We start from the raw sequence: 17,907 nt of genomic DNA, 5'->3' as shown, positions 1-17,907 counted from the left end.
TTAAAAACCAAATACCTGAATTGTTGTCCTAATTCTGACATTGCCTATTTATAGCCTTGGTTAGGTAATTGAGCTTTCTGAGTCTCTAGTTTCTTTGCTTATTAAATGAGAAAAATGGACTAGATATGCAGTTAAAATAATTGTAAAATAGCAGCATAAATGAAACTGAAGTACTTTTATTTAAACAAGGGCTGGTGCATCCAGTTGGCCACTCATTGAACACCTTTGTACTGTTTTAGGTTTCTTTCAGACAGCTGCATGGAATTCAAGTGCTCCAAGGATTACAATTCTTAAAAGTAGCATGGAAGATCTAATATTTCTTCCAGCTCTGTCACTCCATAAACACATTATGTTATGTAGAGGAGTGGAGGCATTGAGAGATACAGAAGGAAAAAGAGAGACAGAGAATGAAAAATGAGTGGTAACTTCAGGTAAAAGATTCTTACATACCTACAGTTGCAAAAACCCTTAAATGCCTTATATGATAAAGTGTTTTATTTCTTCCATCCCTACTGTCACAATATAGAACAGACTGTTTTATCCCCGCCCCCATTGATGTAATCTCAAAAGACAAGTAGGCTCAGAGTGAGAGGACACAGACCTTTACTGTATCGTCTCATTTCTAAGCCCCATCACATATAGACCTGCATGTTTTAGAAGATCATTTACGGTAAAAAATGATAGAAATTTACTAATATCACAAATTGCAAAGTAGGCGAGAGACTGGTGATGCAGCCCTGCCAAGCTACAGGTACTAGGCAGAGGCTGTGAAGGTACCTGCCAAGATTCAATCAGTCTTCCAGTCATCATGTGGTATCTATCTCATATAATTTCCTACACATAAACTGAATTTTATCTGGTTCTTTGGAGAAGTGAGGAGAATAGCTCATTCCTAAAAAGTGGTTAGTGCATGAGAGTTTATTTAAAAAAAAAAAAAAAAGACGGCCAGGTGTGGTTGCTCACACCTGTAATCCCAGCACTTTGGGAGGCCAAGGCAGTTGGATCATGAGGTCAAGAAATCGAGAACATCCTGGCCAACATGGTGAAACCCAGTCTCTACTAAAAATACAAAAATTAACTGGGTGTGGTGGCGCATGCCTGTAATCCTGGCACTTTGGGAGGCCAAGGCGGGCAGATCTCGAGGTCAGGAGTTTGAGACCAGCCTGGCCAACACAGTAAAACCTGCCTCTACTAAAAATACAAAAATTAGCCAGGTGTGGTGGCACATATCTCTAGTCCCAGCTACTCGGGAAGATGAGGCAGGAGAATCGTTTGAACCCTGGAGGCAGAGGTTGCAGTAAGCTGAGATTGCGTCATTGCACTCCAGCCTGGGCAACAAGAGCGAAACTCTGTCTCAAAATAATAAATAAATAAATGGTCTCTTTTTTAATGTCCTCCAGATGTAGTTAATAATTTAACAAGGGGCTGGGTGCCATGGCTTACGCCTGTAATCCCAGCACTTTCGGAGGCCGAGGCAGGCAGATCACCTGAGGTCAGGAGTTTGAGACCAGCCTGGCCAATATGGTGAAAAGTCTCTACTAAAAATTTAAATATCTCTACTAAAACTGCAAAAATTAGCCAGATATGGTGGGACACACCTGTAGTCCCAGCTACTCAGGGGGCTGAGGCAGGAGAATCACTTGAATCCAGGAGGTGGAGGTTGCAGTGAGCCGAGATGGCATCATTGCACTCTAGCCTAGGCAACAAGAGCGAAACTCCGTCTCTAAATAATAATAATAATAATAATAATAATAATAATAATTTAATGAAAAAGACAAGATTATTTAGTTCTGTTCACCATCATGATTGAATTGCACTATGTGTTTTCAGCTTTCTTATAATTATGCCTTTTCTGCGTTTGTCTAGGGTTCTGTAAACAGGCTTCTCTAACCCCATTTTCCTCTCAAAAAGTCTTTGTCTATTCTGATTTTACACTTTCACATTATTTCTCACACCTGAAGTTACCTTGTAATTTCCCTGGTCTACCCAAATCCTTCTACTTTTGGAGTTCAGCTTGCTTTCCATCTTTAACTGAAGATATTTAGTTCAAATTTATTATGGTTTTTCCGAACATCTGGTCTTAGTCTACTCAAAATCATTTTATCTGTTTTATCATGTTGATGGCACAGTTGGCAAATCTAAATATCTTTCTCCAAAAACACAAAAGTGTTAGACAAGAAAAAACAATGAAGAGACCTGGATTCAAGTTTTCTCTCTGTGACTTCCAAGCTGCACATCTCCTAATAAGCCCTTTACACATACTGGGTCTCAGTTTGCTTATCTGTGAAATAAGGACTGGATTAAATAGTCCTCAAGGTTCCTTCCAGTTTACGTTCTATAAACTGATATTTAAGGGCATTTCATACAATTTAGTACAGAATGCACTCAACCATTATAAAATACACTCTACTATTATAAATGAAGTAGACTGTACATTATTATTCATTTATCTGTCAAACAAGTTTATACTCTTGTAAAAGTATTTAAGCAGATATTTTACAGAATATTTTTTCTATTATTACATAAAACTAATTTTATTCAATTGGCAGGCTACTTAAAAGGTGAGGTTAACTATTTCACATATCAATTGAATAAGCTTAGGCAACTTATATTAAAATGAAAACAAAACCTTGTTAAATACAAGGTACTTTGTCAAACATTATACAGAAATGAATTCAAAGATATGGTATCTACCATTAAAGAAGTGATTGTCTAATGAGGGAGGCATAGAAATAAAGGAATTTCTATATTTATGGGCAGAAAAAGTTGTTAATTGCTACCACTTGCTGAATACTTACTATGAACCAGGATCTATCCCAGGGATTAACATACACAAAAGCTAGATAGCCTGTGCACTTTTTCATTTTTACAACATTTCAAGGTAGTTCTTCTTATTATTTCTATTTTGTAGGAGAAAAAAAAAACTGAGGTCAGAGTTTTTAATCTCCCCAAGTTCATATAGTTAGAGTGATGGGAATGTAGTCTTTCCACTACCATTATTTCAGGATTGCATACATTTCTGTAGAAAGGCTTTTTTAACAGGAAGGACTGTTCCTAAGTGGAGGTGTCACTTAAAAAGTTGTCTTTCTAAGAGTTGAATCACAAGAGCAGACTTTCCATTGACTTGTTAGATAAAAAAGGCATTCTAGACACAGACAACAGGCTGAGCAGAGGTTAGAAAGGACAGGTTATGCTCAATAATCCCGGTGATTTAGCATGCCTACAGAAAAGATCAGAGTGAGCAAAGGAAAAGGCTCAGCCTCCGAATTTGGGTGGGTAGAATATTAGAAGAGTGTGTTACCCACCCTAGGAAAATGTAATTGGAAAATCTGTCCATTCTAAGCTGTTTCAAAGATGACAGCTAAATCAGCTTGCATAACAGTGAATAGAACCTACCCACCTGCTTAGTTTCTAATGCAATTTACTGAAAATTGTATCTTCCTACACACTTCTTCAGAACTGATTTGACCTATACCAGATAGTAGTTCTACTGCAGCTATAGTCAACATGAAAAGCTCTTCTTTTCCATGATAATTTTCTACTCTCTTTCTGGTCTACTGAGTTTCTGAGCAATTTTTATTTTGCTCTTTTGTTCTCTCTCACAGGCCTGCAAAAGTTGTGCTTGTCTCATCGTGGGCTTGAGAAGAGTGTGTGGGCTGCCAAAGGCACATATAATGAAGGTGAGTCTTGAGGATGGTGTTTCAAGAGCTCCCACCAACTCTGTTCTTCAATATAATGTGGTAGCAACTCCAGAGCCTTTATGGGGTGTGAAAATTTAACACAAATTTAGTCTCATGTTAATAATTACCCTATGTGACATTTAGCTCATCATGCACTTTGCAAAGCATATTCACATATGTAATATATTTTTATCCTAAGCTTCTAATAAAAATGCATTTACTTATAAATGTCTCGTACAAGAGCTCACATACAAAAACATTTGCACCATTTAAGAAAGTATTTACATTCCAAAATAACTTTGCAATCTCAGTAAGCATTAATAAATTAATCAGCAAAAGGCCTTACACAAATCATTTGATATATACATACTTACATTACTTTTTAAAAAGGTATTTAATGTAGATTTTAATATGATAATCATTTATATACATACACACATAGCTACATATATAAAATAGCAAACACTCCTAAAATCCTTGAATAGTTAGCAATAAACCAACTATAATAGATGAAATCAGATAAATGCAAAATGTACTTAGCAGTCAACTCCTTTTTGAGGCCCAATTATCAAGAGAGAGAGCAATTCTATTGGTTAACCAACTGATTGGTTTTTGGTTAACTGAGTTAATCAATTACATTATCAGGGTTAGATGGAGAATAGATCACTCAGAAGGTAGCTATTCGCATGAGAAAACATAAAATAGAAAGTAAAATATTGGCCATAGTTGTTGGAGAATTTTTCATAGAAGAGTTTAGTTTACTACAAGAGTTCCTTCTGCCTGAACACCAAATTGAGAGGTGCACATTGGACTACCATAATGCTATTAACTTTTTTAATCATATGACTGACTTACCTTTCCTTGATTCTGGAGTCGGCAGAAATCTCGGGTTTAACATGTTTTCTAGTCTGCACTCATGTGTGTGTAGTGTGAATATGTGTGTTTTGGAAATCTATGTGCTACATAGACACTATAACTGCCAGTCCCCACAGCAGTACTATTTTTCATGGCACAAGAATAATTTTGTTAGTATTATATTGATATTATAGTATATTCTGTGGACTTGTTTACCATGAGTCCACCTTAGGAAAAGCTTCTGCTTCCTTCTGCCAAAGTCAGATTTCTGAGACTGTAAGTGAAGATCAATCTTTCACCATACACAGGGTAAAAGCCACCTTGGGATGCCTCCAAGCAACTAGTAAGCTAGATTTTTTCTGGCATAAACTTTACTATTATCTTTTTTCTTTACTATTTTATCCCTCATTGCTTTGCCCATAAATGTCTTTCTCATATTAAATAATATGTAGAGGTCATTATCAGAAGTTTCTTCATACTCAAAGAAAGGTGGGTTATGGAATGGAAATTAGAAAGGAGAAATGGGAAATCAGTGAAGTGAGTAAAAGCAGATTCTGGGATAACATTAAGAACAATAAGAATATTCAAAGAAATTCGTATTCATGAAATTATTCTTATGTGTCAGGTACTGTGTTTGGTTCTTTGACTAAGTCTATTGTGTGGATTTATTGACTGTTCCCAACAACTCTATGAGGCCAGTGCTACTACTAAGATTAGGTGAATGAGGACTAGACATGTGAAGTGATGAGTAACTAGTGTTCTAGCTACTTCTGCCCTCCTGAAGGCCTCAACGGGACTTGAACCCACATCTGTCTCGTGAAGAGACAGAGCTTTTCATGATTCACAGATATTGGCATAAGCCTTGAAACTAGTGAAATATAAAATTCCCACTGACTATGAAATTTAGGATTAGAGTTGTTGGAAAGGAATATTTTACATTGTCTCCAGACCTGTCTTAGAAAATGTATGCTAACATGATAGGTCACTCAACTTCTGTGTATAGGTGAAGATATTACTAGAGAGGAGAAGGATAAGTTGTTACGCAGCTCTAAGTTGATTTTTCAAAAACAATTCACAGTTTTACAGAGGTGCTTAGTTTTATTGTAAGTCCATGACTGCTGTGTACAGCAGAGTACCAATTACCTCCTGTACTCTGATATGTCTTTCTGTCTTAATTTAAGCCAAATTTTTAACTGCAGGGAGATTCATGTGAGTTTTCTAGGGAATTGGTTCATATTTCCCTCTTAATTGATTAAAAGCCTTCTCTTATTTTAGCACAGATTTCTATTTTCATGAACATTGTAAATAATTAAATATCAAGTAAATATACTGTTCCATCATTTGTTTTGGAAATTGTTTCAATTAATTCCAAATTCTTCAGAGAGAGTGTACTTTAATCTTAATTGTTTCAGATCTGTTGTTCCTATTATCGTTTTGTTTTTATAATGCAAACTAGAAACGTCCAGTCTTCACACAAGTCATTTTATTCCTTGGATAAAAGGTGAGTACCTAGCATATCAATGCAAAATATATTTTGTACCTAGACTATCAGTACAAAATATGTTCAACAGAGGGTCTTATTAGGACATGTGTCCATTCACTCATTCATTTATTGCACCATTGTTGGGAATCTTTCTTGTAACAGACACTGAGCAAGGTGTGAGAGTACATGAAAAGGCTCTGAAAAGAACACTGGATTCAAAATTAGAAGAATCAATATTGAATTAGGCACAGTAATATAACTTCTTTGAGTCTCTTAATTTTTATTAGAAAAATACAGGTGATAGGCCGGGCATGGTGGCTCATGCCTGTAATCCCAGCACTTTGGGAGGCCGAGGTGGGTGGATCACAAGGTCAAGAGATCGAGACCATTCTGGCCAACATGATGAAACCCCATCTCTACTAAAAACACAAAAAATTAGCTGGGTGTGGTGGTGCGTACCTATAGTCCCAGCTACTTGGGAGGCTGAGGCAGGAAAATGGCTTGAACCCAGGAGACGGAGGTTGCAGTAAGCCAAGATCATCGCACTGCACTCCAGCCTGGCAATGAAGCAAGACTCTGTCTCAAAAAAAAAAAAAAAAAAAAAGAAAAGAAAAATTAAAGAAAAAAAGAAAGAAAAATACAAGTGATAATACATAGTTCACAAACTTAGATTATGCATGAGTACTGGAAGAATTACTGAATTAGAAAACAACTTGCTGGGGGGCGGAGCAAGATGGCCGAATAGGAGCAGCTCCAGTCTCCAACTCCCAGCGCGAGCGACACAGAAGACCGGTGATTTCTGCATTTTCAACAGAGGTACTGGGTTCATCTCACTGGGGAGTGCCAGACTATCAGTGCTGGTCAGCTGCTGCAGCCCGACCAGCGAGAGCTGAAGCAGGGCGAGGCATTGCCTCACCTGGGAAGCGCAAGGGGGAAGGGAATCCCTTTTCCTAGCCAGGGGAACTGAGACACACAACACCTGGAAAATCGGGTAACTCCCACCCCAATACTGCGCTTTAAGCAAACAGGCACACCAGGAGATCATATCCCACACCTGGCCGGGAGGGTCCCATGTCCACGGAGCCTCCCTCATTGCTAGCACAGCAGTCTGCAATATCGCGGCAAGGCAGCAGCGAGGCTGGGGGAGGGGCGCCCGCCATTGCTGAGGCTTAAGTTGGTAAACAAAGCTGCTGGGAAGCTCGAACTGGGTGGAGCTCACAGCAGCTCAAGGAAACCTGCCTGTCTCTGTAGACTCCAACTCTGGGGACAGGGCACAGTAAACAATAACAAAAACAGCAGACACCTCTGCAGATGCAAACGACTCTGTCTGACAGCTTTGAAGAGAGCAGTGGATCTCCCAACACGGAGGTTGAGATCTGAGAAGGGACAGACTCCCTGCTCAAGTGGGTCCCTGACCCCTGAGTAGCCTAACTGGGAGACATCCCCCACTAGGGGCAGTCTGACACCCCACACCTCACAGAGTGGAGTACACCCCTGAGAGGAAGCTTCCAAAGCAAGAATCAGACAGGTACACTCGCTGTTCAGCAATATTCTATCTTCTGCAGCCTCTGCTGCTGATACCCAGGCAAACAGGGTCTGGAGTGGACCTCAAGCAATCTCCAACAGACCTACAGCTGAGGGTCCTGACTGTTAGAAGGAAAACTATCAAACAGGAAGGACACCTACACCAAAACCCCATCAGTACATCACCATCATCAAAGACCAGAGGCAGATAAAACCACAAAGATGGGGAAAAAGCAGGGCAGAAAAGCTGGAAATTCAAAAAATAAGAGCGCATCTCCCCCGGCAAAGGAGCGCAGCTCATCGCCAGCAACGGATCAAAGCTGGACGGAGAATGACTTTGACGAGATGAGAGAAGAAGGCTTCAGTCCATCAAACTTCTCAGAGCTAAAGGAGGAATTACGTACCCAGCACAAAGAAACTAAAAATCTTGAAAAAAAAGTGGAAGAATTGATGGCTAGAGTAATTAATGCAGAGAAGGTCATAAATGAAATGAAAGAGATGAAAACCATGACATGAGAAATACGTGACAAATGCACAAGCTTCAGTAACCGACTCGATCAACTGGAAGAAAGAGTATCAGCGATTGAGGATCAAATGAATGAAATGAAGCGAGAAGAGAAACCAAAAGAAAAAAGAAGAAAAAGAAATGAACAAAGCCTGCAAGAAGTATGGGATTATGTAAAAAGACCAAATCTACGTCTGATTGGGGTGCCTGAAAGTGAGGGGGAAGATGGAACCAAGTTGGAAAACACTCTTCAGGATATCATCCAGGAGAACTTCCCCAACCTAGTAGGGCAGGCCAACATTCAAATCCAGGAAATACAGAGAACGCCACAAAGATACTCCTCGAGAAAAGCAACTCCAAGACACATAATTGCCAGATTCACCAAAGTTGAAATGAAGGAAAAAATCTTAAGGGCAGCCAGAGAGAAAGGTCGGGTTACCCACAAAGGGAAGCCCATCAGACTAACAGCAGATCTCTCGGCAGAAACTCTCCAAGCCAGAAGAGAGTGGGGGCCCATATTCAACATTCTTAAAGAAAAGAATTTTAAACCCAGAATTTCATATCCAGCCAAACTAAGTTTCATAAGTGAAGGAGAAATAAAATCCTTTACAGATAAGCAAATGCTTAGAGATTTTGTCACCACTAGGCCTGCCTTACAAGAGACCCTGAAGGAAGCACTAAACATGGAAAGGAACAACCGGTACCAGCCATTGCAAAAACATGCCAAAACGTAAAGACCATCGAGGCTAGGAAGAAACTGCATCAACCAACGAGCAAAATAACCAGTTAATATCATAATGGCAGGATCAAGTTCACACATAACAATCTTAACCTTAAATGTAAATGGACTAAATGCTCCAATTAAAAGACACAGACTGGAAAACTGGATAAAGAGTCAAGACCCATCAGTCTGCTGTATTCAGGAGACCCATCTCACATGCAGAGACATACATAGGCTCAAAATAAAGCGATGGAGGAAGATTTACCAAGCAAATGGAGAACAAAAAAAAGCAGGGGTTGCAATACTAGTCTCTGATAAAACAGATTTTAAACCATCAAAGATCAAAAGAGACAAAGAAGGCCATTACATAATGGTAAAGGGATCAATTCAACAGGAAGAGCTAACTATCCTAAATATATATGCACCCAATACAGGAGCACCCAGATTCATAAAGCAAGTCCTTAGAGACTTACAAAGAGACTTAGACTCCTATACAATAATAATGGGAGACTTCAACACTCCACTGTCAACATTAGACAGATCAACGAGACAGAAAGTTAACAAGGATATCCAGGAATTGAACTCATCTCTGCAGCAAGCAGACCTAATAGACATCTATAGAACTCTCCACCCCAAATCAACAGAATATACATTCTTCTCAGCACCACATCGTACTTACTCCAAAATTGACCACGTAATTGGAAGTAAAGCACTCCTCAGCAAATGTACAAGAACAGAAATTATAACAAACTGTCTCTCAGACCACAGTGCAATCAAACTAGAACTCAGGACTAAGAAACTCAATCAAAACCGCTCAACTACATGGAAACTGAACAACCTGCTCCTGAATGACTACTGGGTACATAACGAAATGAAGGCAGAAATAAAGATGTTCTTTGAAACCAATGAGAACAAAGATACAACATACCAGAATCTCTGGGAACATTTAAAGCAGTGTGTAGAGGGAAATTTATAGCACTAAATGCCCACAAAAGAAAGCAGGAAAGATCTAAAATTGACACTCTAACATCGCAATTAAAAGAACTAGAGAAGCAAGAGCAAACACGTTCGAAAGCTAGCAGAAAGCAAGAAATAACTAAGATCAGAGCAGAACTGAAGGAGATAGAGACACAAAAACCCTCCAAAAAATCAATGAATCCAGGAGTTGGTTTTTTGAAAAGATCAACAAAATTGACAGACCGCTAGCTAGACTAATAAAGAAGAAAAGAGAGAAGAATCAAATCGACGCAATTAAAAATGATAAAGGGGATATCACCACCGACCCCACAGAAATACAAACTACCATCAGAGAATACTATAAACACCTCTACACAAATAAACTAGAAAATCTAGAAGAAATGGATAATTTCCTGGACACTTACACTCTCCCCAGACTAAACCAGGAAGAAGTTGAATCCCTGAATAGACCAATAGCAGGCTCTGAAATTGAGGCAATAATTAATGCCTACCAACCAAAAAAAGTCCAGGACCAGATGGATTCACAGCTGAATTCTACCAGAGGTACAAGGAGGAGTTGGTACCATTCCTTCTGAAACTATTCCAATCAATAGAAAAAGAGGGAATCCTCCCTAACTCATTTTATGAGGCCAACATCATCCTGATACCAAAGCCTGGCAGAGACACAACAAAAAAAGAGAATTTTAGACCAATATCCCTGATGAACATCGATGCAAAAATCCTCAATAAAATACTGGCAAACCGGATTCAGCAACACATCAAAAAGCTTATCCACCATGATCAAGTGGGCTTCATCCCTGGGATGCAAGGCTGGTTCAACATTCGCAAATCAATAAACATAATCCAGCATATAAACAGAACCAAAGACAAGAACCACATGATTATCTCAATAGATGCAGAAAAGGCTTTTGACAAAATTCAACAGCCCTTCATGCTAAAAACGCTCAATAAATTCGGTATTGATGGAACGTACCTCAAAATAATAACAGCTATTTATGACAAACCCACAGCCAATATCATACTGAATGGGCAAAAACTGGAAAAATTCCCTTTGAAAAACTGGCACAAGACAGGGATGCCCTCTCTCACCACTCCTATTCAACATAGTGTTGGAAGTTTTGGCTAGGGCAATTAGGCAAGAGAAAGAAATCAAGGGTATTCAGTTAGGAAAAGAAGAAGTCAAATTGTCCCTCTTTGCAGATGACATGATTGTATATTTAGAAAACCCCATTGTCTCCGCACAAAATCTCCTTAAGCTGATAAGCAACTTCAGCAAAGTCTCAGGATACAAAATTAATGTGCAAAAATCACAAGCATTCTTATACACCAGTAACAGACAAACAGAGAGCCAAATCAGGAATGAACTTCCATTCACAATTGCTTCAAAGAGAATCAAATACCTAGGAATCCAACTTACAAGGGATGTAAAGGACCTCTTCAAGGAGAACTACAAACCACTGCTCAGTGAAATAAAAGAGGACACAAACAAATGGAAGAACATACCATGCTCATGGATAGGAAGAATCAATATCGTGAAAATGGCCATACTGCCCAAGGTAATTGATAGATTCAATGCCATCCCCATCAAGCTACCAATGAGTTTCTTCACACAATTGGAAAAAACTGCTTTAAAGTTCATATGGAACCAAAAAAGAGCCCGCATCTCCAAGACAATCCTAAGTCAAAAGAACAAAGCTGGAGGCATCACGCTACCTGACTTCAAACTATACTACAAGGCTACAGTAACCAAAACAGCATGGTACTGGTACCAAAACAGAGATATAGACCAATGGAACAGAACAGAGTCCTCAGAAATAATACCACACATCTACAGCCATCTGATCTTTGACAAACCTGAGAGAAACAAGAAATGGGGAAAGGATTCCCTATTGAATAAATGGTGCTGGGAAAATTGGCTAGCCATAAGTAGAAAGCTGAAACTGGATCCTTTCCTTACTCCTTATACGAAAATTAATTCAAGATGGATTAGAGACTTAAATGTTAGACCTAATACCATAAAAATCCTAGAGGAAAACCTAGGTAGTACCATTCAGGACATAGGCATGGGCAAAGACTTCATGTCTAAAACACCAAAAGCAACGGCAGCAAAAGCCAAAATTGACAAATGGGATCTAATTAAACTAAAGAGCTTCTGCACAGCAAAAGAAACTACCATCAGAGTGAACAGACAACCTACAGAATGGGAGAAAATTTTTGCAATCTACTCATCTGACAAAGGGCTAATATCCAGAACCTACAAAGAACTCAAACAAATTTACAAGAAAAAAACAAACAACCCCATCAAAAAGTGGGCAAAGGATATGAACAGACATTTCTCAAAAGAAGACATTCATACAGCCAACAGACACATGAAAAAATGCTCATCATCACTGGCCATCAGAGAAATGCAAATCAAAACCACAATGAGATACCATCTCACACCAGTTAGAATGGCGATCATTAAAAAGTCAGGAAACAACAGGTGCTGGAGAGGATGTGGAGAAATAGGAACACTTTTACACTGTTGGTGGGATTGTAAGCTAGTTCAACCATTATGGAAAACAGTATGGCAATTCCTCAAGGATCTAGAACTAGATGTACCATATGACCCAGCCATCCCATTACTGGGTATATACCCAAAGGATTATAAATCATGCTGCTATAAAGACACATGCACACGTATGTTTATTGCGGCACTATTCACAATAGCAAAGACTTGGAATCAACCCAAATGTCCATCAGTGACAGATTGGATTAAGAAAATGTGGCACATATACACCATGGAATACTATGCAGCCATCAAAAAGGATGAGTTTGTGTCCTTTGTAGGGACATGGATGCAGCTGGAAACCATCATTCTCAGCAAACTATCGCAAGAACAGAAAACCAAACACCGCATGTTCTCACTCATAGGTGGGAACTGAACAATGAGATCACTTGGACTCAGGAAGGGGAACATCACACACCGGGGCCTATCATGGGGAGGGGGGAGGGGAGAGGGATTGCATTGGGAGTTATACCTGATGTAAATGACGAGTTGATGGGTGCTGACGAGTTGATGGGTGCAGCACACCAACATGGCACAAGTATACGTATGTAACAAACCTGCACGTTATGCACATGTACCCTAGAAGTATAATAATAATAAATAAATTTAAAAAAAATAAAAATAAAAAAGAAATAAAGTATAAAACTGAAAAAAAAAAAGAAAACAACTTGCTAAATGCTATATAAATGTATACTTTTTGTGATTACAACAAAAAGTCAATATTTAAATGAAATTAAATATTATAATAAATTATAATATAATAAAAAGAGAGTACATAAAAAAGAAAGAGATAGAGACAGAAGTGAGCATGACTGCCAGGGTGTTTTCTCAACATGAAAAGTTCAGTAGAAGAAAAATGCATAAGTGCTTATAATAAAAGGCAATATATCTTTGTCCCTAGACAGAAATACAGTGTTGTGAGCCCACAATGGCGAGATAATTTCATTTCAATGTGGCAAATTCAGTAAGGCCTTATCAAGAGAGTAGCCTTTATATCAGGCCTTGAAATGGAAATCGCTCGCTAACATGTCGTGTGTTCCCTCTTATAAGACAGCTGAGAAGAAGGGTTATAGAGCTATTACTGCACAGCAGTCATCTTCCTGGACTTTTGAGTCAGATTATCTGCGTTCAAATCTTAGTTATGCATTTTCCAGCTGCATGATTTTACGTATGTTACTTAATTCAACTCTTTCCCAGTTTCCTCATTTATAAATTTGTGATAACATTGCTGACCTTATAAAGATAGTATTAGGACTGAGGTAAGTGCTTAGCATGCTAAAAATCTCACTAAATATTAGTTGCTGTTATTCTACTCATTACTGCTTTTTCATTGTAAATGGGGCAATACACAAAATTCCTGTGGCCAAGAATGGATTGAGGAGGATGCTGTGGAGAGATGTGAGGCAGTGCCCTATGATTTTAAGTGAGAAAGGCAAGTCAGCCAACCTTCCCCTCCTTCTTTTTCTTTCTTTGTCTTCTTCTGTGTATTAGTTTCTAGAACTCAGTTTGTCTGGAGCCTCTTGCTGTCATCCCACACTGTTGGGTAAAGATGTTGGTCCTTCCTCTCTGAGACTCCAGGGTCTCAGGGCTCAGGAAACATAATAAATATGTGAAATAAATGATAACTTGATTCAAGTCATATTAGTAATGACTTAATGGGTTTTCTCTTCTATTTTCAACAAGAGGTGTTCAGTAAATGTGAGTCAAAGAAGCAAGATATAAAGACTTTATCTGGGTAATCTAATCAACCTCCTAAACTGAAAATCATGCTCCATTAATATAGAGCCTTCTCCATCATCATCAAGCCATTCAGCATTGTATAATTATGTGCAGTTGATAAGTTATATCCTGTTATTTCTGGGTTTAATCCCAATAGTTTTATGAGTAAATATTATTGTTTTTATTTTATATGTAATATTTGTTTTCTTTTCATAAATCCTAGGTAGGTCTATATTATGTATATTCTCAGAAAAAAATAGCTGTAGATGATTACATCTATGTATGGCATTCAGATGAAGAGCAATTCATCTTTTTTTCTATCAGTCCAAAAATATCTATGTATTATCTATTATTTCCTATCTAATTATCAGTCCACAAAAATCCACTTCAGATGAGCAGCTCACAGTCCATCCTCTTTTTCTAGACTCCAGTGACTTTCCCTCAATTCTCCTCAGTTTTTCTAATCTTCTGCTCTCCACCTTGTTTCTGGCAGCACTCTAAAAGTCTCTGCTGCAAGTTGCTGGAGGGAGATTTACCCGAAGCTCAGAAAATCTAACGCTTTCAGGTTCTAGGCAGAACATGTGGGTGAATTAGGCAGGCAGACCATGCTATCTCGTGGGGAAGAATAAATATAATTAACCATCAACTTTAGGAGAAGTATAATGAAGTAGAGATAAAATTAGGAAGAATTAACTGTTCAGCTCCACTTGATTGTTGACAAGTGGGAATGAAGTTTCACTTTTAAGAGATGTTCTTTTTTCAAGAGAAATTGCAAATCTGAATCTATCTATCTATCTATCTATCTATCTATCTATCTATCTACCTACCTACCTATCTCACTTTAGAGTATTGGATATGCTTTCAAATCCTTTAAAGAAATATTCCGTAGACCCAATAAGACAACCCAAAACCCAGATTTGTCTCATGTTCATCAACTTAAAACCACTGCCTTATAACCTTAAAATGTTTGATAGAGGGCAAGTTAAACAAAACATAGCCCTATTAATATTGACTCTACCTCATAGAGTAACTGATTAATTATGCCAACAAAGAGTGTCTGCACTCTTTCACTAAAGACCTTTCCTCTCTACTGGGGTTAAGTGTGAGAACAGAGGGGTAAATAGGAAACAGAACTATCTCCTGCTACATACAAATGAGGTACCTGTGGCTGCATATTTACTCTAGATGTGGTTCGCAAAGTTCCTAGTTGACCAGAGACAATCCTGGTTTATGCCTGTGGCCCCATTCAGTGTAATAATTAATAGCAATCCCTTTCATGTTCAAAGGTATGCCTGTTAGGAAAATAAATTTTAAAGTAACACTAGTTCTGGGTAGCACAACTGCCTTAGCTAGTCTCAGTGGGAAATAACATGGATGCAGAGGGACAGGTAAAAAATTGATAGGTGTTATATGAGATAAATTGTTACAGAGTTCAGACTCAAGGTCAGGTTCGCTGATTCAGAATGCTTTCCACAATCCAAGCTGTTTTAAAATGTATATAAAGAGCTGGCAGAAATTACCATCAGAGTGAACAGGCAATCTACAGAATGGGAGAAAATTTTTGCAATCTATCCATTTGACAAAGGGCTAATATCCAGAATCTACAAAGAACTTAAACAAATTTACAAAAAATAAAAATAAAACAAACAACCCCAGCCAAAAATGGGCAAAGGATACGAACAGACACTTCTCAAAAGAAGACATTTATGGGGCCAACAAACATATGAAAAAATGCTCATCATCACTGGTCATTAGAGAAATGCAAATCAAAACCACATGAGATACCATCTTAGGCCAGTTAGAATGGCGATCATTAAAAAGTCTGGAAACATCAGATGCTGGAGAGGATGTGGAGACATAGGAACACTTTTACACTCTTGGTGGGAGTGTAAATTAGCTCAACCATTGGGGAAGACAGTGTGGCGATTCCTCAAGGATCTAGAACCAGAAATACCATTTGACCCAGCAATCCCATTACTGGGTATATACCCAAAGGATTATAAATCATTTTACTATAAAGATACATGCACACGTACGTTTATTGCAGCACTGTTCACAATGGCGAAGACTTGGAACCAACCCAAATGCCCGTCAATGATAGACTGGATAAATGAAATGTGGCACATACACACCACTGAATACTATGCAACCATAAAAAAGGATGAGTTCATGTCCTTTGCAGGCACATGGATGAAGCTGGAAACCATCATTCTCAGCAAACACACACAAGAACAGAAAACCAAACACCACATGCTCTCACTCATAAGTGCTAGTTGAACAATGAGAACACGTGGACACAGGGAGGGGAACATCACACGCCGGGGCCTGTTGGGAGATTGGGGACTAGGGGAGGGATAGCATTAGAAGAAATACCTAATGTAGGTAACAGGTTGATTGGTGCTGCAAACCACCATGGCACATGTATAACTATGTAACAAACTTGCACATTCTGCACATGTACCCCAGAACTTAAAGTGTAATTAAAGCCTCAGAGACCTATTTTACAGATATTAGAACCAAGGCTGAGAGAAATACAATGTACTGAGGCACATTCCACAGCAATTAACAGAATGTAATTTTAACTAAGGTCTTCTGAGGTCATGACTGCATACTTTCCCAGCTGCATCCCTGTTTGGAAACCAAAGACTAAGCATTATGCTGTATAGAACAATCACCACCTGAAAGGTATAATTTGGTGATGCATCTGTTAAAAGAAATAGAAACTGAGAATAGGACTAATCGGTAGGGAGACACGACTGACAGCATAAAAGAATCAGAGAACAAGTCATGGTTCTATATAATTAAGTGCTAAATTATTTAGTAAGGATAAAGAAGTTCGGAAGAGATGTTGTGTGGGCTGGTGTATTCAGAGGAGAGACGACACATCAACTGGTCCTTGGAGAACTTGTATGATGAGCATCAGGCGGAGAACTTTCCAAAAAGAGGAAACAAAATGAGGTATTTTGGGTTATTTTTATGAGGCACGCCTAGGAGTATATTTTGACGCAAGTTGAGGGTTCCTACTAAGGAATATGGATAAATCTGGTGGTAAATTACGTTGGGCTAAATGTATAAGAATTTTTTTTTAATGCTTGGTTTTGTTTTACCCATACATACACATAATTTTACACAAATGCATATACGTGGCAATACATCTTCTCTTGAATATATAGTTGTTTTCTTCCCCCAGCCCTTTGTACTTTTTTCTGAGACAGGGTCTCACTCTATTGCCCAGACTGGAGTGGAATGGCAGGACCATGGCTCACTGTAGCCTCAACCTCCAGCCTCACATGGCCCTCCCACCTCAGCCTCCCACGTGGCTGGAACTACAGGTGTGTGCCACTACTTCCAGATAACATTATTATCATTATTATCATTATTATTATTTTGTAGAGACAGGTTCCTTTTATGATGCCAGGGATAGTCTGGAACTTCTGGACTCAAGTGATCCTCCCACCTCGGCCTCCCAAAGTGCTAGGATTACAGGCGTGGGCCCCTTTTTCCCTTTTTTGACTCCTCCTTTTCCCTCTCTTCTTCCATCCTCCCATCTTAAGCTGCCCACCCAAGTTAATAACCTAGTATGTAACTTTCTATATGTTTTCTACCTCCTCAAATAATTGGATAGACTTCAGTTATTTAGGATAATTGAAGGATTATCAATTATCCTAGGATAATTCTAGTAGGATAAACCATCATTAACTATATTGTTGGGTATTAATTTTGTCTCCATTTTTTTGCTGCCAAGAAAAATGATGCAATAAACACCTTGACATATGGGTCATTACTCACGGCTGCTTTGTTTGTATGGCATAGATATCCAGGAGATGGATTATTGGTTAACATTGTCTCTAACACCTTACAGCTCCAAATCAATGTATGATAAAACACCTTTGT

General features: G+C 38.6%; 1 protein-coding gene across 1 annotated transcript in view; it reads left to right on the top strand.

Annotated features, from left to right (window-relative positions):
* Positions 1-17,907, top strand: part of ANO3 (anoctamin 3) — a 475,418-nt gene that overhangs the window by 111,325 nt on the left and 346,186 nt on the right. Inside the window, exon 2 of the mRNA XM_050755373.1 lies at positions 3,606-3,680. Coding sequence (XP_050611330.1) covers positions 3,606-3,680 — 75 coding nt within the window. The remainder of the gene's footprint in view (positions 1-3,605; positions 3,681-17,907) is intronic.

This window comes from Macaca thibetana, chromosome 14 (assembly GCF_024542745.1).
Source record: "Macaca thibetana thibetana isolate TM-01 chromosome 14, ASM2454274v1, whole genome shotgun sequence".
In the NCBI taxonomy this organism is placed as follows: Eukaryota; Metazoa; Chordata; class Mammalia; order Primates; family Cercopithecidae; genus Macaca; species Macaca thibetana.
The sequence above is the reverse complement of the archived record's forward strand: the minus strand, read 5'-3'. Positions and strand labels throughout refer to the sequence as shown.